General features: G+C 34.0%; 1 protein-coding gene across 1 annotated transcript; it reads left to right on the top strand.

The window, feature by feature from the left end:
- Positions 1–901: 901 nt before the first annotated feature.
- On the top strand, positions 902–22,984 carry LOC149077203 (major facilitator superfamily domain-containing protein 12-like). Its single transcript, XM_089244949.1, has 11 exons — positions 902–1,203; positions 4,658–4,984; positions 7,904–8,111; positions 9,756–9,870; positions 10,948–11,118; positions 15,230–15,322; positions 16,692–16,784; positions 17,593–17,772; positions 17,862–17,956; positions 18,118–18,254; positions 20,403–22,984. The coding sequence occupies exons 2-11, from the start codon at positions 4,681–4,683 to the stop codon at positions 20,600–20,602; spliced, it is 1,596 nt and encodes a 531-aa protein (XP_089101075.1). The 5' UTR covers positions 902–1,203; positions 4,658–4,680; the 3' UTR covers positions 20,603–22,984.
- Positions 22,985–23,167: the final 183 nt, after the last annotated feature.

The following is a 23,167-nucleotide window of genomic DNA, read 5'->3' as shown; positions in this document are numbered from 1 at the left end:
AAACCCCCCCCCCTCCCCCCCCCCCCTTGTCATCAAAAGTCAGCAAACCGGAATCCCCTCGATGCTCACGTAATACTTGAATGTTCCCTAATGCTTGTTATGTGTAGTGTTGCCATCTGCCACCAGTTTTTCTAACTATGAGTGAAGTGTAATGATTGAATAATTTATCGTTGTAGGCCTGTTGCTCTCTGTGGCGAGACTTTTTAATGGGGTTTGGGCTCGCATTTCCGCCTCGAAGTAGGTATCGCAGGCAGTATCGGACTGCCTGCTGTCTGCGGAAGAAACTTTTTTAAATAAGGAAAATATTTAAAAAAAAAATTCCGCTTATGTGCTGCAGGTTGTGGCGGCCATCGCGGCAGACAGGGCCGCAACCAGGACCGTCTCAAGAGTATCATGGGTTCCCGGGCAAAGTGATATTTCTGGGCCCCTACGAGACAAATTCTCGAAAATTTCACCCGGATCTCATTTTGTGAACCGTGTCTTCCCCCCCCCCCCCAGTCTTCTCTTGAGGCTACCCCGTGCCCGGGGTGGACACCCTGCGTAAATACGGCACTGGCCACAACTAGATATTTCATCAGCCGGGGCAAGTATGCATTTTGGCGCCCTTATCTGATGTTAGAAGCAGTTGAAGTGCCATTAAAAAAGAAAATGTAGAGGTAAAATAGGAGCAAAATGATAAACGGAATATTATCCGAAGTGGCAGCTAATTGAAATAAAAACGTGCATCAATATCTATTATCATATTACACAGCACTTGAGGGTCGACGTAATGACATGTGACTGTGACGTCACTGCATTCTTCTTGCAGGTTCATCTCCGTCACGTGGTCACTATATTACGTAATATTTTCTTTTCTTTTCGCCTTCATTTTGGCATCAGCGTTGTTAAGGAGCAGTCTCAGTCGGTCAGACCTTTGTTGTTGTTTGGTGTCACAGCTGTTATAAACCTACGTAGGGGGCAGCGCAACTTATAGTCATGAGACGTTGATCCCAATTCCGTCGCAACAAGTTTTCTGTAGGACTAGATTTTGTTTCCTAGATAGCATCGGTTATCTTTCACGTATGTTTTTGTCATAGACTTGGTATGCAGAAAATGATACCCGGCTCTCGGTTATCGCGGTGATGAAGTAATCACCATTTCCAGGCCAAATTGGGTCTCGTGCACGAATCCTCTTCTTTTTTTTTTCTTAACGAACAGCAACAAGTAAGGACATTATAATACTATTATATACTATTGATGGTTATTGACTATTAAACAATATGTGTTTTTTGTTATCACGTTAATAGTTGACAATGTATATGATATTGAATGTTTCTAATGCTCGTATGTTTCATGGCCATACATTCTGTGTCTATTAAATGAGGGCCGCAGACCCTTTACGAAATTAATTACGTTGTTGGTAGGTTAGGGGCCGTTCAAGTATTACGTAAGCAAGTTTTTAGCCGTTTTTGACCCCCGTCGGCAAAATTTCGTCATCACTGCCCCCACCTCCTAGCGCATATTGGTGGGATCAGAAACTTACGCGGGAGGGGGGGCTCGTGCGCCTTCCGCCCGCCCCAGATGAAAAAAAAAAAAATTTTTTTTAAATTAAAATTTTGAAAGAAAATACCTTTATGTTGTTATAATGGATTTGTGTTAATTTCAATTCTATTTGAAGAACTCGAAATTTCTCTTTAAAAAATTCACTGCGACCCGCTCTTTAAGCCACATATGGTAAACCCTTGACACGCAGACCAAATGTGGCTTTCCTCCCCCTCAAACCTAATTTTGTAAAAATGAACTAAGCAGCACATTTACAAATTGCTTAAATGACCCGTGGCACAATTCCAGAGTATTTAAGTGGACCATGGCATATTTTCAGATCACTGATGTAAGCCTTAAAGATCACTTTCACATTTAAAGATCCCCTAAGTAACCCACGACGCAGTTCCAGAACACTTAAATGATCCGTGGCACATTTAGAGATCCCTCGAGGGATATGTAGCAGTTTTAGAGCACATAAGCAGCCCCCAGTGCGGTTCTACATCCCTCAAGTTACCCGCGGAACATTCCCAGATTACTTAAGTGATTCGTAGCATAATTACGGATCACTTGAGTGATACGTGGCATAGTTTCAGAGCACTTAAGCAGCCCGGAAGCATTTCCGAGCACTTGAAGGATCCGTGAAACATTTAGAGACCACTAAAGTGGCACTGTAGGGGACTTATCAATAAGGAGAATGTTAGTTCAGGTGCTCAATAACTATTGACAGGTTTTTTTTGTTTTTGGCGCACTGAATAAGATGCCATTAAGAATATTTCATATCTTCATAAAGGGGGGTTGATGACGTAAACATCATCCACACCCGCCCCCCCCCCCTCCCTTTCTATCAAAAGTCAGCAAATCGGAAATTCCCCCCCCCCCCATCGTTGCTGACGTAATACTTGAATGACTTCTTATTGACCCATGGCAGTTTTTGACGGTTTAAACAGTCATATCAAAAACCTCAAATATTGCTTTTCAATATAAAAATTCCCATTAGAAATACGATAGATAGATAGATAGAACCGCTCACAGTCCCGGACTGATGCAAAGCATCTTACTTCCGTTACCTCAAAAGAGGCAGAGTTGTCTCAGAAAAGTTAGCAAAGAAAGTTTGAAATACGGTATAATCTTGTTTATCCGAACAACTGTTAACAGAACACCTTTTCAACCTAACTCATTTTCAGTTTCCTACAGTCAATGATGCTCAACAGTTGATACAATTGTACATACCTGTCAGCTATAGATGTAAGTAGGAGCAGATCCTGGTGCAGTTTATGTAGTTATAAACAATTGACAAACAAACGTTTGAATAGGAGTAGTTAGCCATCATCTTTTTTTTTTTTTTTGTTAAGTGAATTCATCTTGAATTCAGTTTATTCTTTTGCATTATCGAAATCGGTTTTCCAAACTTTTCACTTTTCCAAACACCTTTCAGCCCCAATGTATTCTGATAATTGAGGTTGTACTGTACGCACATTGATTGCATGTAATGTTTAAAGTCACTATGTTATGCAAAGAATAAATACTCTTAATGTGATTGTAAAATAATTTTCTGCTTTCTACAGAACTATTTTGTACAATATATGTGTGTTTTTTCTTGTGAAGTATACGATTTGGATAGAGCTGAAGGAAAAACTATAGAACTATTTTATGTATTTTTCAATCCAAGATGATTCTCGACCTTACAGAATTTTTTCAACTGCTTATATATGTGTAGTGATATGAAACATATGCTGTACTCTTTTCATAACAGATAGGTGTCTACAAAGTTCTTTTATGCCATATATGTAATGATTTGTTATTAAATTATCCAGCTAATCACCCAGACTTAAAACAACACCATTATTGTGTGCATAACATTAGAATACATCTAGCAATCAAAATACAAAATTTTAAGACCAAAATGTCCTTTAATTTGGCAGTGCTTTCTGTATATGATGCTTAACTCTAGAATACTAGCTCTACGTCTCAGAACATAGATGTATAAGCAGTTAACATGCAGTTTTTTTCAGCTTTTATTTTAGTCTGTATTCTAGGATTAAGAAAAAACTCCTATAACTTATCCAGAGTGCAAAAGTAAGAATTAGTAAGTTTGACTACAATGTGGTATATTTAATAACATTTATTATAATGCAATGGTTGTTCTAATTAAAGCTGCATTTAAACGTTTAAAACAATGCTTTGTGTATCAAGTCCTGTCCCAGGTGGCCTGGGACACTTTTCTTATCATTTTTCTTTTTAATCACTATAAATTAACTATGAAGCCTCCCATCTCCCCCGCATATGAAAAATCTTGCTCAAGGGCCCACGAAAGCCAGAGGCCTGGCGCCAGAGTGGCACGGTGGCAAGATGCTCATGACCCACTATGAAGTTTACCAACAAAGTCCACAGTTTCGAATCTGGAAAAAAAACGTCAAAATCAAGTTCTTTACCTACTGATCCTAGGGTAACCACCGATACATGCTGCTTTCATTTCCCACCCAACTCCACTGGTTGGAAATTACCCTGTGGCGATATATGACCAGGGTTGGTGCAGTAGCCCTAACGGAGGTTTTAGAGGCTATGAGCGATTATAGCAGGAGGAACAAAAGATAAGTCCTGCACAGGATAGAGATTTTGTCTCAAGCCGCCCCTCATACATTACGTTCTTGTTTCTGGTATTACTGTCCCAGGCCCTGTCTATTCCCTCAAGTTTTCTCAACATCTGCGTTGTTAAGGTATGATTCAAAAGCCTGATGTCCCATACATTTTTACTATATGAATTTTTTTTAATTTTGGAGTCTTAACTAAGGGGTGTGCTTCCACCCAGGTGCACTGCACCCCTTGCAGCCTCGCTTAAGTTGCCCCCGCAAGTCTGGCCCAGTTTCGTGTATATGTAAAATTTTAAAGATTGGTCAAAATTGTAGATTTGTATAAAGGACACACAAACACATATAAAATTAATTTTATATGTAGGTATAGATGTACAGAAAATGATTTTATTAACATTTTATTTAAATAATCCCCCTCTTTCCCACTTCAAAATACTGTGGTTTCTCAAGCAGCCTTCGCTCTGACCTCGCTCTCTTATTCTGAATGTTTTAATTTCCTTATCCTGCATTGAAACAAATTTTCATTATTTTTTCAATTCTAGCAATTTATTTCCTGTCATTACTGATGGATGAAGCTAGTCCTATCGTCGTTGCTATCGCTGGTAAGCGTCATGTGATACCTCTTGGCCGAAGGCTTGCCTACAGTGTCGGGCATGTTTTGAATGATTTATGTGCCTCTATGTGGTTCACCTATCTTCTCATATACTTGCAAGCAGTTCTCCAATTCAGCAATCGAATCGCTGGCGCTTTACTGTTGATCGGTCAAGTTGCTGATGGTATTTCCACACCATTTGTTGGGTACGAGTCAGATCGGGTTGAAAATGCTCAGTTGTGCAAGTATGGACCAAGAAAAACATGGCACTTGGTTGGTATGTATGCTACGAATCTTATCAATTATTTATTCAGTGATTATATAATTTTTGATGTGGGCTATTTACTATTGCGCAGAAAATCTATTTTCAAGAGGGATAAGTTTTCAATATAATCTTATAGTTGCCAATGCTTTCCATTCATCCAGCAGCTTTTCGATATTTCAGCCTTATTAAAATCTTCCAATCGGATACCAAATTCTTCTGGGATTTTTTGTACAGTCAAGTGCCCATACTTTGGACAGCTGCCTAACTTGGGACGATTTGTGGCTTTTCATTTCAATATATTAGTAGCCCTGACAGTTGCAGTTTACGTTTAGAGCAGGTCATGTTTGTTTGCTATTTTGTTAGAATTTTAGGATAGTTCAAATAGTGTTGAATGTGTTTAGGTTGAGAGAGAAGTTTTTGATGTATTTTCCTGAAAATTTCCAAGTTTTTTAATCAATTACATAGGTTTGCACCCCAGTTACGTTTAGACGTGGGGATTTCATGATTTAGGGCAATAGGTAAAGTCTCTCCTATAAAATGCCAGTTGGATTTTTTTATCATCCGGCTTGAATAGAGAAGGTCAAGTTTGTCTAAACTTGAGACACTGACCTATGTTAGACACATTACTTGGAATTAAAAATTTATTACATAGGAATGGTCATACATGCTAGTTCAGGTGGACATCTGTTCACAATCTGTTTTACGAGAACTTACAGGGATAAAACGTGTTCTCATTTCCTGGTGGTGATGATCAGGGCTGGACAAATCGCAAAAAAATCTAAGCATCAGAACAATTTTTTAGGTGCCAAAAAATTTTATCCAAAGGAAAACGTACAAAGTAATGCCTCTTTTGACTTTTTCAGGACATTGTGACTCTTTCGTGCTGGCAGATAAGCTGCTATAAATTCCAAACATTTTGTGCTGCTCTCAGCCTGTAATTTAATAAGTACACAAAGAAAATTTTAGGCACCAATATAAATTTTTTAGTTGCCACGACAACCTGGCACTTGTCCCGCCCTGTTGATGACATTGAAGTTTCAAAAAATGAGATAAAGGGAATTGTGAAACCTCTTAACGTTTGCGGAGATCACTACACTTTTGTCCTCTAGTTTTTGAAACATTTCAATGTTTTGCTCTGTTTGTTCATGTCAGCCATTTTTCTACTTTCTAAGTTAATTTTTGTTCTTCAAACCAAGCACAACTCAGTCTATCACCGTGGGCAATTTGCTACCTTGTGAGTTTTGCCGGAAGTGTAATTATGTGTACCTAACAGTCTGAGTGCATTCTAGTATCTGATTTTTTTTTCAGTGCTGCCATCTATATTTCAGAAGTAAAGTGAGTGAAGTTTAATGAAAATACTTGTACTGTGTGTGTGTGCCTGTTACTTTCTGTGATGAGACTTTTTAACAGAGAGATCGGCTCGAAGTTGGGAACCACAGAAAACCAACTTCAACCACCACTGTGGTGATGGTAGGGCTCTAACCCAGGTTCCCACGATGCGAGTCCATCACTATGATCACTCAACCACCTCAGGGGCTTTCAAGTTAATTGGTTATTTTTCGTGTTCTGTGATACATGATATTTTCTTACAGCAGAACTTACTCTGTGATTTTATCATAAAGGCTGTGACATTATTTTTGGTGAATAAAATGATTTCTGAACTGTTTTAGTCTAGTATTGTCTTAGGGCTCTTTCTGAAAAGATTTAGCCGATCCTAAAACTAAGGCACTTAAATACGAGACTACTCACGAAACTCTACTGTGTCAAGTTAGCATATCTGTGCCTAACTTGGGACAAATGTCATTTTGTTTTGTTTTTCAGATACTAAATGCACATTTAAAATTTTCAGATTATTGATACAAGAGGCCTTGGCACCATTCAGAATGTGAACTTTTTTTAATTTTAACATTTCATTAAGGAGTTTATTTTTCAGTGCAAAGCTAGCTATAAAGTGCTACATCTTTGTAGAAAAATCTCTGAAAATAATCAAATTGTGCTTTGCAAAAATGAAAGATCCTTAAAAAAATAATTCCCACTGTCCTCTTGCATTTCTAGGTTGACCATGTTTCCTCAACAAAAATATGGGAAATTATGATTGCTAAAAACTGGAAATTGTGGATTGTTGCCAAATATTATGCTGGAAATCAGCAAAGTTGTCAATTATTGCTAAAATTGACAATGATGGGGGGGGGGGGGGGAAAGCACTACTACACATCAAGTGGATTCTACAAAAAAAACTAAAATAAATGTTTAGCATGACAAATATGTCAGATAAATATTTATAATTATCAAAATGTTATTAAAAAATTGCAAAAAATAATTTGAATCCTTGATTTTATCATAAAAAGAATAAAAATTCAAGTGGTTTTCGAAAAACAAAGTTGTGAATAAAAAAATATTACAAAAGAAGAGAAGTGCGGGAGCCTATGCAGTCCCTCAAAAAATCTGCATTTTTCCCTTTTTTGCAGCAGCAGCAGCAGAATATTTTGTCACTTGAGAACCTTCAGGTTTTTCAAGTCTGAGACTCAGCATGCATATAATTTTATGCATAATGTTTTTACAAATTCCAGACGAATATTCTTTTGTTTGATTTTTCATTCTGTATCTGTGTTTTGGGAAAGTACTTATGTTATCATAATTTTACTTTTGTCAATATGTTTTTAATGATTTAGTTCCACATTGAATTATAACACTTTTGGGCTTCACCTATTCACATAATTTCAGATTTAGAGGTTTCGGAAGAGGTTCAGGTTAGAGGTTGTTCAGGATTTTTCAGAATCTTTATCTACTTATGACTACTTTTATTTCCATTCATAAAATCATTCTCATTTGATGAATTAGAATCTATTTCCCCCAATTCCTGTAAAATATGATTTCATAATTGTTTTCATCAGTATTAAAGAGTTTTTACTCATATAAGTGTGATTCCAGGTACTATATGTGTTGCTCTTACATTCCCGTTTTTGTTCACAAAATGTATTGGAGGCTCTGAATCCAGTCAAAGTGCCCAATTTGCATACTATTCCGTTTTTATCATCATTTTCCAGTTTGGTTGGGCAGCCACACAAGTGTCGCATCTCTCTCTTATACCTGTTCTCACACCGATTTCATCAGAAAGGGTGGAATTGAATGCTTTGAGGTGAGCCATATCTTGAATTACTGACTTAACATCCACTCATTTTGTTGAAATAATATGCGAACGTGAATAGTTGATCCAAGTATAAATAAATAGCACATAGATTTAAAGCTTTCATAATTATGATTAGAAATGTAGATTGTTTAAAAAAAGAAAAGACTGTTTTTTCATTTCTATTATTTTGTTTTTATACAGTGAAAGCTCATAACAAGAGCTCACACTTGCAGGTGAAATCGTAATCTCATCATAAGGGAAATTTTAATTTTTGCTCTCTCAGGTAATTGTCATATTGGGGGAATAAATTCTTGCTTTATTTGCATTATAATTGCTTTTAAGATCATTTCATTTTGATATCAGCGACTGACAAGGCTTGAAAAGTCTCAGGTTTCATGGTGACTAAAAACTTTGCATTGGTGTCTAAAATTTTCTTCAGGGTGATTCTAAATTCATGGGAAAAAGAATTGATATGAGACTCCTAAACAAGCATTTTGGTCATAGAATGCTTAGTCGAATCACAATAGCAAAGGCCTTAGAGGGTTTTTTTAGAGTATGCAGAACAGCACTTTTCCAAAAGCAACTATCATATTTTTCTGACGAATTTGCTGTAATAAGTGCAATCAACCATTCGAGTGTGAAGGTTATTGTAATGTGGTAGGCCTTCTCATGGTGCCACTTGATAATGTAAATTCTACCACAAGTCATTATATTGCTTAATCATTGTTTGGCGCAGCATATCCTTGATGGTCCTTGCACCAATAAAAAGCAAACTCCAATCCAATCTGAAGGTGCATATACATCCTAAAACGGTTGATAGCACATATCGTAGCAAATCCGTCAGAAAAATATAATATTTGTTTTTAGTGAATTGCTGTTTGAGCCACTCTTTAAAGTCATTCTTTACCGCTTTTGCAATACGACTGTACATTCTATAATAAAAAATGCTTGTTTAGGTTTCTCATATCACCTCTTAAAGTTTGATTTAAAATCACTCCATATAGGTGACTGTTACTGCAACCAGGCATCTTGCTGGATTCAAGGATCCAAATTTGAGCCCCCTTATTGTCCAACTTTGGCTTGCATCTGTACCTCAAAGTTTGAAAACTAGTCTCCCTTCTAAAAATATCTCTCCGTGGAGAGTAGGCAGACCTTCAACAGGATACTTACATGAGATAAAAATTCGGGAACTTGCCATTCTCACTTTGAAATATGGAAGACTGATAGCCAGCACGAGTACAACACAAAACCAGCATAACTCTGATACCATAAATATGTTAGGGCAACTTATACGCATAATGCAACACATTCCTGTGTGTACTGATTTGTTAGAAATTCCCTAGAGGAATTTTTACGGGGTGCATGTATAGTTAACTAGCAGTAGTAGTGGTGTTACTGCAAGTGTTCTGGAAATGTCTAAACTATATATTCCATTGAAATAAGCCCCAGCATTGAAAAATGACTTTGATCTGTCAAGAACCTGGAGCATCACCTGTTCCATTTGTATATTTTGGAAAGCTTATGGAGAGGAAAAAAGCTGTGGAAAAAAATCAGTGAAGAAGATAGAAAATGCATGTGTGAAATAAATGCATGTGTAAAATTATTGTCTCATGTCTTCCTTTCAAGTTCATAATTTTTTCCCCCTCATTTTAGATATGCAATGACTGTGATGTCAAATATATGTGTGTATGGTACTATGTGGTTAGTACTTGGTATCACGGCTGATGAAGAAAAGAGGATAAACCCAAAAGATGCTGGAGTATTCAAGGTGCTTCTCTTCATTTTTTATTTTATATCATGGTTGTCTTGTTTGCTTTTTTTTTTGTTTCCCCCTCCCCCATAACATATTGATTCTATATTCACTGATTCAAGTTCGCTCTTTCATGAATCATTATACACACCTAGTTTTTTTTACTGTATGAACAATTTTGGACTTGTGCATAATGGTTAAATAACCCTTGAACTGTGAAGTTCATTAATACTTTTGATCAAATCACTCAATAGGGCAATAAATTATGTTCGTAAAAATGTTGTCATAAAAACTCTCACCAGCACACCCAGAAAAAGTTCAAAAACTTTTGATTTATATGTTTAAAAAAAAGATAATTCAGCATTGCAATCAACATTGTTTGTGTTGAGCTGGTAAGAAGGCTGAACTTACCTTATTCACTAATTAGGCTTCCTAAAAACTGGCCTAAAAAATCTATTTCTTTTCCTGATGTAGTCCTGTTATGTTTACGTGGGATTTATGTACTGACAGAGAGAGAGAAATTGATTGATTGTGTATCAGTCAGTATATAAATCCAATGCAATACCATCGGTACAATACCAGACTGATATTTTGTACTATATTCTATAATTGTATCTGATGCACAGTGTCGTAATTTATTAACCTAATTTTGGGAATCTCAGTAATGCAATATTTCTCTTAAATGGTAAGTACCTAATTCATAGATTCACTTTATCACATCGTGCAATACACATATAATTGATTTCGCACCAGTTTCAATCTTTTTTATTCATCTGGATTTGCTCTAAGCCAGCTGATCCTCTTCCTGCAATTAGATGGAATAAAATACAGTTAATCCCATTATAACGAATGCCAAGAGACCGGAGGAATCACTTCTTTAAAATGAAATTTCGTTATAATGGAATTCCAGGTTACCTAACATTGTTCATATGTAAACTTATTTGTGAGATTAGAAAAGTGTCCGTTAAACGAGATTTTTGCTATAACGGCATTCAACTGTAGATTCTAATGCATTTGCATTCATGAATAAATGTTTAAATAACATTTTCTATTTCACCAGCTAAAACACGTTTGTTTCTATTGTTTACCAAATAGAATGTTACCATCATGATGGTTGTCCTGGGTGTTGTCTTTTCGTTAATTTTTCAAGTATTTGTGAAAGAAAATCCTGTTAAAGACGATTATGTGGTTGGTGCAAGCAACAATAGTGATGAGGTACCACACCTTGAGTGGCAAGACTGGTTTAAGCAGCCACAGTTCTACATGGTCAGTAAGATTTCTACTGTTATTCCTTCACCCTGATGCACTTGTAATTTTTATTCTACCAATTGTTGTGATATTCCCCCCCCCCCGTTTTTATTTTGTCATTACATGCATAAAATTGATTTTAAAAAATGAATGAAGACTGAATTTGGTCTTTGTGAAGAAGAAATACTAATTTTTCTCATCAGTAATCGCTATATAATTATTTATGATATGGAACCACGGTAGCCAAAGCAAAAATTCCATGAGTAATTGTAGAGTCACATGAACATTTTTTTGATCATTTTGGACATTTGCCCAGCCCGAACAAAATTTTTGAAGTAGCCTATCATTTAAATCGCATCTTTTTTCGTGCACATATGGAATTTGGCGGAGACTGGTCTGAAATTGTGGATTTGTATGAAGAACATGCACACCAACACCAAATCAATTTTACATACTTTATTTACTCACATAAAGGAAAATCTTACACATTAGATGAGGTAGAATTTTAGAGATCAAAATAAGGAAAATTGGATTCTTTAATGCAACTTATTTTGTTTATTCACAGATAGCAGCATAAATGTACGTTGTTAAGGTAAACAACTACATTTTTTAACATTATCATCTTTCCTCTACTAAGACTATTTTCCACTCTGACTCTACAAAGCATCATCCTCTGATCCATCAAGTGCCTCTTAAAGTACATTTTCTGAATGACTTTGATATCAGCTGTAGAGTTATACTTTTCCACACAACTGACACCCACATAGCCAGCTGTGAAGCACTAGCCCATTTCATTCATGCAGCCGGTTGGGGTCACTTCAAAACCTTTGACAGTAAACTAGTCCATGTACAGTTTTCTCACAGACAGGATCTCTTTATTTTTTTAAAAATACCTATTATAAAAAAGCACATTAAATCCTCTGCTATGCATATAGGACAACCTAGGTCTTCAAAGCAGTGAAAATTGAATAAAAACCTTGTTCTCTCTCTCTCTCTCTCTCTCTCTATAAACAAGTAAATATGGTATATACAGGGTGATTCTAAATTCATGGGACAAACTTTAATAGGTGATATGAGACACCAAAATAAGAATTTTTGGTCATGGAGTGTGTGGTCAAATCCTAATAGCAAAGGCAATTATAGGTGCTTTTAGAAAGTGCACAATAGCACTTCAGCAGTAGCAAATTATAAAATTTTTCTAACAGATTTAATGTCTCATGTGCTATAAACCCATCCAAGGGTGCATATGTTTTAACATAATGAAGTAGACCCATTTTTGCTGGGAAAAATTCTAAATTTTTTAAAACTATGTTTTTGCTTCAATGGATTAGATACGCTGAACTCATTACATAGCACCTGTCTTGTATCATATCTCCTTTCTCTCAACTTCTTTCTTAGTCCATCTCCTAGAAATCGTGCACATGATTCCTATTGGCACCTTTGGTGACCTCATCTTCAACATTAGTGTCATTAATGTGTCACCAATGTGTTTTATTACAGTTTGCACCTTACCCTTTCATATTCGACCACACATTCCAATACAAAAAATGTTTAAGTGTTTTCTATCACTCCTTTAAGTTTGTCCCATAAATTCTGAATAACCCTGATCGCCCTGTAGATCAGTGGTTCTCAACCTTTTCAAGCCTGGGCCCCGGTTTCATTCATTTTTGTGAGTCAGAGGCCTGGTCAAATACAAGACCAACGGAAAATGAATGAGGAAAAATGAAAGGGCTAATCACTCGCTGCCCGGTATAAATTATATCAGGGTCCAGTACCAGGCTGCAGTCTGGCGGTTGAGAAACACTCCTGTAGATTACTTCCCAGTCTCCAAAGCTATACCATCTATTATGTTAAATCTTGTGTATCAGGGGTGTCAAATCAATTGGACCCTGGGCCATTTGCTTTAAAATTATCTATAAGGGGCTTGCCAATTATTAAAAATTAGTGATCAAAAATCTGTTGATTAGTAATTAAAATTAAGTTGATTTTAATTTTAAGTAATTCTGTAGTTATGAATTAAAATTTTGTTAAATAAAAAATTTGTTAATAAGGAATTAAAAATTAATTATAAACATAGGAAAAAAAAACTTTTCAATTGGAATCAAAGGAAATTTAAAGAAGAAAACGATAAAATTAATTCTAACTACCAAGATTTTTATTGATCAACTGTTTGACATATATTGAAAAATAATTGAACAAATACAATTTGCACCTAAAAATTGCCAAGTGTAATTATCACACACACAGATGTTACTTTTCAATCGAAAGTTTGTTATTCAATTCTTTCAAATGTCCTGTAATGTCAATTAAGAATGCTAGTTATTGCACTCATCTGACCATTAAAAGATCAAATCTTTTGATCTTTCATTTCTAGGAATAATTTTACTTCATTTAAAAGTGAAAACAAAAATGTTTCTTACAAATTTCTGAAAAGACAACCAAAAAATGTCGATGTAGTGAGGTAGCTCCGCAAATTTCCTTTCCACTTCTTTTAAAAATTGCTGGAATATGTGCTGCTTGACGCCTCTGGATCAGGTGAGTTTGTCACAGTCTTGAGAGTGCTGCTGCTTATTTCCAACACTTCACAGCAAAGTACCTGCTGATAAATGATGCAATGGCGAAATTGCAGTTCAAGAATTTTCTGAATGCATTTTTTTCAATTTCGCTGCAAGTCTTGAAGCAAAATTTATATTTTTGCATACTAATTGCCAGATGTACCACCATTTCTCACTTCTATGAGTTTGTTTATGGGCAGTTGATTTTTTTTTCCCAAGCCTCACAATTTGATTCATTTTGCCCAATATCTGAAATATCTTCCCCTGTTGTAGTTTTGTGAATAGAAAACATTTCTAAAAATTGTTCAGTGATATTCATATTGCCATCGCAAACCCAAAGAAACACTCATATGAGCGACGTCTTGAACCCAAAATTTCATCAAGTGCTATTTAAAAGCATTGTACATTTGATAATATTATATCCAACTGGTCACACAAATTATCACTTATTGCTGTTATTCTTTTGAGACCAATATATCTCAGTATAAAATTATTGTGAAATATTTTATACTGATTTAAATTCACTTATTTAAAAGACATTTTCTGCAGCATTTATAAACCATTTCTTACCCCTTACAGCAGCAATCCAGAGATATCTAGTCAAACTTGATCTGCTTTTTTTCGGCCACCCCAAAATATCTTGGGTTCTTAACACACTTTTATTTTCAATGTGGCAGTTATAATGTGGATCAGGAAAATTTTAAAACCACTTGAAGAGTTAACCAAGGATTGATCACTAAAGAGGCTTGGATTTTGCAAAAAACATTTGCCAATATGTACCGACTCTCATTGCTGATTTATTCTGTTTGAAAAATTTACACCAAAAAAATTGATTCTTTTCAGTGAAAAAAATTTTTTTTTTTTGGAATCTTGTTGAGATGTTGCGCGCTGCTAATAGGTCCTTCAAGGGGGGAGCCACCAGTTCGACACAATACTGTTCTCTGGTCCCGTGAGCATAGTTATACAGCACCTGCTGCTTATTAAAATCACTTTCATTCTGACGATTTTGATCTTATTAAATGGCTGATTTTCATAACTGATGAATTGCATAGATCTGTATATGTTAACAAAACAAATATGATTTGAAAGCTCATAGAAAGTTCTATAATGTTCATTTCCTCTTACTCTAACATTTGTTGAGAATAAACAAAACTTTTCAGACATCAGCTGCTTCGGTGATAAGTTTTTGCACTCCTTCATTGAATCCAAAATTATGTCTGTTTCAAAATATTGAACAGTGCTGTCTGAAATATGCCTATTTGTGAGGCAGCTTCTCCCTGAGTACATTTTTGCAACTCATCACACTTTTTAACAACCTCCTTGTTTATATCTCACAATTACATTTTTTTTTTACTTAAACATGATGCTTGCTCTCAAACATTGTGCTAAATGAATCACCGTTCATTTATAAAAATTTTAGTTCCCAGCCCTTCTCATTTAATAATGCAGCTGATTTTATTATCCGATGATTTATTATTGGCAGGTACTGTATAAGAGTTTACCTGTATATATATTTACGTTGAAGTTTACAGATCTGCATGTGTGAAATACATTGATTTTCTCCCCTTATATAGATAGCTTTTTTATACATGGCAACAAGGTTATATGTCAATTTATCCCAAGTATATTTGCCTCTTTATATTCAAGAGGGTCTTGGTCTTCATAAAGTAAGTATTTGTTTTTTTCTTAGAAACAAAAAAATTGTGCATGTTGAGATTTCTTTTTTCAGCATCAAAATTTTATAGATGGAGTCAATTAAGTTCATTCTTGATTTATCTGTGTACATTTTTAATGATAAAATATTTTATGTTTACACTCACAACGTGCATTTTCCTTTAAACAAAGGTTTTTTTTTTAATTCAACTTTTCTCCAAAACTTTATGAAGCAATGAGTTCTGCCTATCTGATTCCTTGCAACTAATTAGGAATCGCGCATTTTTTTTTTGTTTTTTTTTTTGCTTATGTTCGTATTTCAAATTTTATTCCTTGGAGAATGAATTGACAAGTCTGTCAAAAAAGTTTGAGCGAGTAGGGGCTTTTTTAGTGAGAAATGTCTGGTGGGCATAACAAGAGTTCTCTTCCATATTTAATGATTTTTTTAATGTTAAAAATTTAATTGAAATCAATGATTTTTCATTGTGCTTCGAATTTTTAAGGATATCTGTTTTACTATAATTTTTTCTAAGTTTCAGCGATGGAACCTTATTTATATGACAGTCTCCTAAGAATCATATAAATGCAGCTTCATTGTGCAAAGTTGGTGAAAATTCCTGGATATAAGTTCAGAATTTTACTTACAGATGGCAGCATTTCATGACAAAAATCTTAATGTAAAACATGAAATGCAACACAGTGCATAATTAATGTTTATTAAAATTTACGTTGTATAAAACTACCACCTTTCAGTGTGAGTTCCCTTTTTGTTCGAGCTAAATCTAAACACATGCTCGTATTGAAATGCAGTGGTTGCATGTAATGTGCAAATCATAATAAACATCAGTTATACAATGCTTATGTTGCATCTTGTGTGGTGTGTTGAGTTTTTTTGTGATTTAACAGCATCTGTGAGTGAAATTTTGAATTTTCTGAATTATTTTATTTAAAAAAATTTGATGCCTTAATAAGTATTTTGGTGCAAACCGTACCTGTTTATGCCAGTTGGTTGATTTTATTTGTTTTTAAAATGCTTTCAGGACTTCCCCCACCCTGTATTTTTTAACTTTTAAATATTGTGATTTACTCTTCTTGTATAAATATTGTGACAGGGTTGAAGCTGCAGTTTCTTTTTTTTCGCAAAATGAAAAATTAGTAGTAGCCACTTTTACAAAAATGTGTACAGGAAGTACGAAAGGAGTAGACATCCATCCATCAAGCATTGACATTTTAGCATTTTGCAAAAGCTTTTTTCCCCATTTTAAATGTTTTGCTAAAGGAATTTTTTATCTAGCTGAAACCCTGTACAGGTAATTCCATGAGACTTTTGCTTTATTTGATGCAATTTTTAGTTGGCATTTAACTGTTGTAAATATTTTGCAGGATAATATTGCAATAATTCCTCTGGTGGTGTACATCAGCAGCTTCTCATCATCATTTGTGATGAAGTTCCTCAATTCTACTCTTGGAAACAAAGTAATTTAATTTTTTTTTTTTTTTAATTTAATCCAGTTTTTTTTTCATGTGTCTTTCATTTGCATTTGAATTATATTTCTTCAGCCCATAGCAAGATTTACTGATGATTACTTTGATGATAAATTTTATTGAAGATTAAATTATATTGCTCTTCTGTTTTGTATTAAATTTCATTCCCGCCTCCACTTTATCAACCATTGAATATTCGAATTAAAATTTTTTTACTATCATAGTGTTCCTTTTCAAAATTCCTTAAGTCTTCCAAAAAGCCATACCATGATGTTTAATAGTGAATCATATTAATCACACACAATTTAATTAAAGATATTAACCAAGATATTTCAAATATCTGTTAATATCTTCAATTGGACTGATTTTCTGTGTGATTTTTTTTTTTTTTTCTGTCTAAATCAATTCATTAAATTTTTCAAATCAAATAATTTGGTTTGATTAGCTTTAGCTTCAAATTTTTTGGAGTTGATCGACTTTAAAAAAATTTTTTACATGAAAATACATTGATGTTTATTTGAAGCAAATATTAATGCATGCATCAAATAGTACATTTTTCAATAAGTAACAACCCAGGTTTTTTAACAACTGGCGATCCAAGTTTGGATTTAAATAAAACGAACAGTTTGACTTCACTGATGTCACAATCTTTTATAAAGCTACCGCTCATATGTCAGCATCTCAAGTTTTAATTATCAAATGGTTTTGTTTGTACTGATTCATAATTAATGTGCATATTATTGTTTTTTCTCTTTTTTTTTTCTTTTTTTTTAATTTTATTTATTAAATTTCTATACAGAAAACATACTTCATTGGATGCCTGTTTGCTCTTGCGGCTTGTATCTGGATATACTTGGGAGAGGGTGAAACATATTGCAAGTATGAAGTTTATGTTGTGGCTGTTCTTTTGGGAATTGCTGGATCAACTCTGCTCATCATCTCGTTATCATTCACTTCAGATCTCATTGCCAACAGTACGGTAAGTTTCCTACCTCTCATTAAAATTCAGTGAGTATTCTCATCTTATATTCTGGTTTATCAATGGTAACTGACTCTCTTTTACTATAGACTAGTGGTGCTTTTGTGTTTGGTTCAATGAGCTTCCTTGATAAGATGGCAAATGGTATAGCTGTGATAACTATACAAAATATGCATCCTTGTCAGTAAGTGTCCAAGATAAAAATATGCGATTCTCAGCTAAGATCAAAAATTAGTTTTCATTTAAATTTTTTGGTACTTTTTGTTTTAATCACTATTTTTTTCATTATTAGACCTGCTGTGTTCAGGAAAAAATTATTTAAAATTTATTTCTTTTTTTTTCTAGGACTGATGCCTGTTGTGAGGCTTGCAAATGGTTCTATAAGTATATATTAGTTTTTGCATGTGGCGGAGCTGTCACAATTGGCTTGTTAGCTCTTGCAATGTTACTTCCGCAGAAAGTTGGACGAAGGCACAATGAAGGTGATCATTAACTTTTATGAAAGTTAATTTTATCTAATAAAGGACAATACCCAACATGTATACAATTAATTTTTGGATAGACTGACTTTTTATGTGCATGAATTTTTTTTTTTTTTTTTTTGTATTTCTCATATAGTATTTCTCTTATAGTATTTTTAACAAATTAAGAATTCCTTGTTTCTGTATATTTCAATGCATGCCTGTTATGTCCATTGAAAGTAAATAAATAATGGAAAAAATACCGAAACTTCAACTACAGTGAGACCTCGCTACAACAATACTTGAAATAATGATAAATCCCTCTACAAAGATATTTTTTTCAAATCTTGTTTGGAATTGCCTATGGTTTAATGTTAAACATCTCTCGATACAACAATATCCTTTACTAAGATAAATCCCTCCTATAATGATATTATTTTAAGAGATTTTGAAATCGCTACAACAATATTTTTTTTGTGCTTCACTCAAAATCATCTAGAATTTAATTTTAACTTTGTCAATTGTTTTCATTCTTCTGAAGGTGTCTAATAACATCATTATTTTGCACCTTTTGATCACCTAAAATGTCATTCAAGTTGTTGCAATTTTCTGTGTAAAATACAAAAGTGCAATGTGATAAACCTCTTCACAGAGGCAACGCATTTAACTGAATTTTTATGAATCAATTCATAAATTACAATTTTTTCATAGCTGCATGCTTTGCAGTTTATTCTCTAGTTCTACTAACAACACCGATTTAGAAAAGATGTCAATAACAGCATAGATTTGGTGACACATGATAATGTTGCCTCTAGATATAACGACAATTCTTATACAACAATATTTTTTCTTTGTCCGCAGATTATCATAATATCGAGGTTTCACTATATGTTTTTTGATAGTCAGCTAATTTTCAGTCTGTTTTACTTTTTAGTTCTTTAATTTTCTTCATGAATAGGTTCATACCCTTCAAAATCAAAAAAAAATTTTTTAATTATTGAAGAATTGGATTTCATTTTTCTCTTCTAATTCGCGAACATTGTGACTCGTGACAAAATTTAATGTCAGTTGAAATGAAAGAAGTAACTATGTGACAACTATTACTTAACCGTACATGAACCTCGTCCTCGTATTTCTCAGCAGAATTTCTTACGAATTGGTACATGCCAGCACGTATTGCGTGTTGCTTGTGTGTATGTATATACATGGCCCTAAGGTGTTTGTTATCAAAGTAGGATTACCAGACAACCTCATTTTGTTGCCATTTTAAGCATCCTCTTGACATTTCAAAATTTTCCCCTTTTGTCTTCATTTTCAGGATCTGAAGTCGCCTCTCCCCTTTTTTTTCTGGGGGGAAAATTTCACTGTGAAATGAAAACCATGTTCATCATTTGTTTGTTTATTTTGGTTTTTTTATATATGATTTACACACTTTGTCCAATCACCTTCATAATAGTAACCTCCAAGCAAGACAGATGCCATAGTCCCGCATGCTCTATTATTCTGGTATGAAGTACACAGTCCAGAAACTGTTCCTAACACATGGGATTCTTGACCCTTTTGGTCCCACAGATTCACCCATTCCAGTAAAATTAATGATATAACCCCAAGAGTGAATAATATTCAGTTCACTGGGTGGTCATAAAAGACCTTTGCCAATATACGAGTTCCTAGTGTTAGCAAAAAATCAACTAATACTAATGACATTTGAGATATAAGTATTTCAGAGTATGTGCTGAATAATGAAATGAGGGAAAAAACTCATCTCTTGTGATTATGGGTACATCAACAAAATTCTGAAAAATTGAAATATCAACACTCACTTTAGCACATTGCAAAATAATCGTCGCAGTAAAAAAAGTCATGTATGTCATTAAAAAACAATACCTGTATCACCAGAAACACCAGCATAGGATGCATACAAAGAAAGAGATCTCACCAAGGGGTTAGTGTGCTAACTGCTCAGTAGGGAATTCCTTCAGATTTGAGACTGAGATGCCGACCAAGCTGTTACCGCACCAATCCCTTGGTGAGATGTTCTTTCTTTGTCTGCAGAGTTGTGTTTTTTCCGTGTTCTTGCTAATGCTGCCATCTGTCTTCCATATTTCAAAGTATGATGGTAAAATAGCTATGTAATGCATATAGTGAAATATTTTTTTTTGTCTGCAGATTTTCTTCGATCTCGAGCAGCCAGTAGAGCTTCATTGAAGCTTGGAACTGACAGTGATAATGAAGATACAAAGCCACTCTTGCTTGGTCGAGAGGAAGAACAATATGATGATGATGATGATGATGGTGGTGGTGGATACATCATAACTGCGACTGTGTATTCATCAACAATCCCAAATCTTCATTCTGAAAAAAGTTGATATTCATTTATCTTAATTTATAATAAGTCTGTGATAATTTTTTTTATTCCTTCGAGAAAAAAGGACGAATGTGTTGCTATACAGTCATGTCTCCATATAATGAATCCACTCAACACAAAAAACTTAATACTGAAATCATTTTCAGCATAGAGTCAATTAACAAAAAAAAGTTCATTATGTGGAGACTTCCCTGTCGATTCATCATCATTTCAAGAAAAACAGTATCTTACAGCTTATTGTGGTACTTATACAGGTACTCGAGAAATGCCAGTCTTCCATATCAGTATTTCCAGTGTGTTTTTTTTTTGTGTTTTTTTTTGTGTGTACGTGTTTTTAGTGTAATGCGACACACAAATTGCATTGCATCTTTGTCACAGTTATATGATGGTTATCTATGTATGGGTGTCTTACACAACCAGTTTTTTTCAGACTTTTAAGAATCAGATATTTTACAGCACATAGGTCTAGCAGAACTATCACATTGATTTTTGTTATCTAAAAATAGTTTTGATCAAGACATTGCAATTTCTGGGTCACCACTTTGGCACAAAATGTTTGTGTTTAATTGTTAAATTGGGGTCTTGCAGTGACTTAAAATTTATAGAGTTGATGTCAATGTGTCTGTCAACATGGAAAAACGTCACTAAGTCCAATAAAATAAAATAAAAATGATTATTTAGCAGTGTTATGCTTGGGGAAAAAAGTGCTTCAACTCCTAAAAGATATTTTGGCAGGCACCAAAATTTTTCTAAATTTTGTCCCTTCATGTTCATCCCAAAGAATTTGTATGAGAAAATTTGTTCATTGTTTTTTTATTCTTCAATTTTCAAATTTTATGAAAAACTCGCACAGTTTAACAAAAACTCTTCGATTTTCTTATCACTAACACCTGTGATCATTTGTGTTTGTTCATGTATTTACCTTATTAACATGAAATTTGCTAATGATTTACCAGATGAATAGTTTTGATTATTTAATGTGTACTTATTGTTGAATATTTTCTGAGATTTATTATGTATGTTGAGTGTGCTGTGTTGGTCACTGCTGATCAATGATGTACTTGTGGCAATGCAAATAACTGAATTCGCACCATGTAAATTTGGGGCATACACAATTACCCTCATTACAGAAGAAAATATTTTTGTTCCCTTTCTTTATCATTGGTTTTATTTTTCCTCATTTTTGTCCCCACTGGAGTAAAAGTTTTTATTTGTCTACGATCATTAACATCATTATTGAGGTTTTATTAAACCAGATATATGGGCATCAAATATGAGTCTTGTTAGGATTAACAGAGTTTATTCTTTCGGTTTCTAATTCGTAAGTTGAAAAACTGCTTGAAAATTGAAATAAAAATCAGCATCCAAAAAGTTGGGGACTTTTTTTTTTTTTTCATTTGTTACATTTTTAATGTACATTACAGTGAAATTCTTATATAACAGTACTCAGAAAACCAAAGAAAAGTATTGTTATACATAATTTTTTTTTGTAATAGATGAATGTAATAATACTATAGGAAGTGGGGGAATCAACAGAAATATCATTATATAAGGAATTATCATTATAGAGAGTATTGTTATACAGAACTTTTCACCATATGTAGTTACTGATCTCTTTTACCAGTTCCTTAAATACAATTAAGCACTATTTCTTTTTCGACCAGGGTGTTTAATTTTTCCAAACCGCTGCATAAAAAAATTTATTCATCTTATTTGAACTAATACCTATTTCATGGAGGCAAACCATTTCAGTGCCCCTTCCAAAAAACTTTATAGTTGGGAAGGCTTGGGTCTTCTTCAATGATTCACGAATATGCTATGTTATGCATTTTTCCTCCTCTCTTGTGTACATTCTGGAACAAATCTCTCATCTTTTTTGGCTACAATAGTATCCCCCCCCCCTATTGTTTCCTTTGTATCAGCACTCCTGATCTCTTCCATTCTCTGCTTTTGATTTTTGCAACCAGAGAATTTTCTGTTTTTCTCATGACATGTTTTAATTAAATTTGGTAAAGGAAAGAAGCAAATCTTATGATAGGATAGGTAGTATATTTATTTAGTGAGATGAAATCATTTTTGTTGGAAAAAACGACATTTTGTCAAGCGACTACCAATCTTTACTTGTTTACAATATTAAAATATACAGTTTTTTCTCTCTTGAATTTGTTGAATTGTGATTTTACTCGATTGAAGTTTATGGCTATTTTAAAGATGATTATAAATATTTGGTTTTTGAGAGTTCAAATGCCCTCGTATATGTAGATTTACAATGTTCTTTTTATGGCTGAATCATGGTATTTTTGGAAAATTTATGTATGCATTCCAGCCAAGTATATACTATTATTCTATATTATGTTGCAAATAAAAGACATTTTATATTGTTTTGGAATTGCAGTCATTTCCTTATATGAACGGAGGTATGTATTATAAAAAAATTTTCATAAAGGGTGATTATTATTATTCAATGATAAATTATAATAATGATAAATTATTCCCCTTGCCGCATTTTACTCTTGAATCGTTGATCCTAGAAGCATATTGCAAGCATAGCTAAAAATTGACTCTC

This window comes from Pholcus phalangioides, unplaced genomic scaffold, assembly GCF_987345545.1.
Source record: "Pholcus phalangioides strain wild (caught in Gottingen) unplaced genomic scaffold, Ppha-v1.0 ptg000015l_1, whole genome shotgun sequence".
Classification (NCBI taxonomy): domain Eukaryota; kingdom Metazoa; phylum Arthropoda; class Arachnida; order Araneae; family Pholcidae; genus Pholcus; species Pholcus phalangioides.
This window is presented reverse-complemented; position numbering and strand designations above follow the sequence as displayed.

Coding starts and splice junctions, on each gene's coding strand:
- LOC149077203 (XM_089244949.1), top strand. CDS start 4,681: ATGGATGAAGCTAGTCCTATCGTCGTTGCTATCGCTGGTAAGCGTCAT. Junction 8,112..9,755: donor GTGGAATTGAATGCTTTGAG/GTGAGCCATATC, acceptor CCCTCATTTTAG/ATATGCAATGACTGTGATGT. Junction 15,323..16,691: donor AGGGTCTTGGTCTTCATAAA/GTAAGTATTTGT, acceptor AATATTTTGCAG/GATAATATTGCAATAATTCC.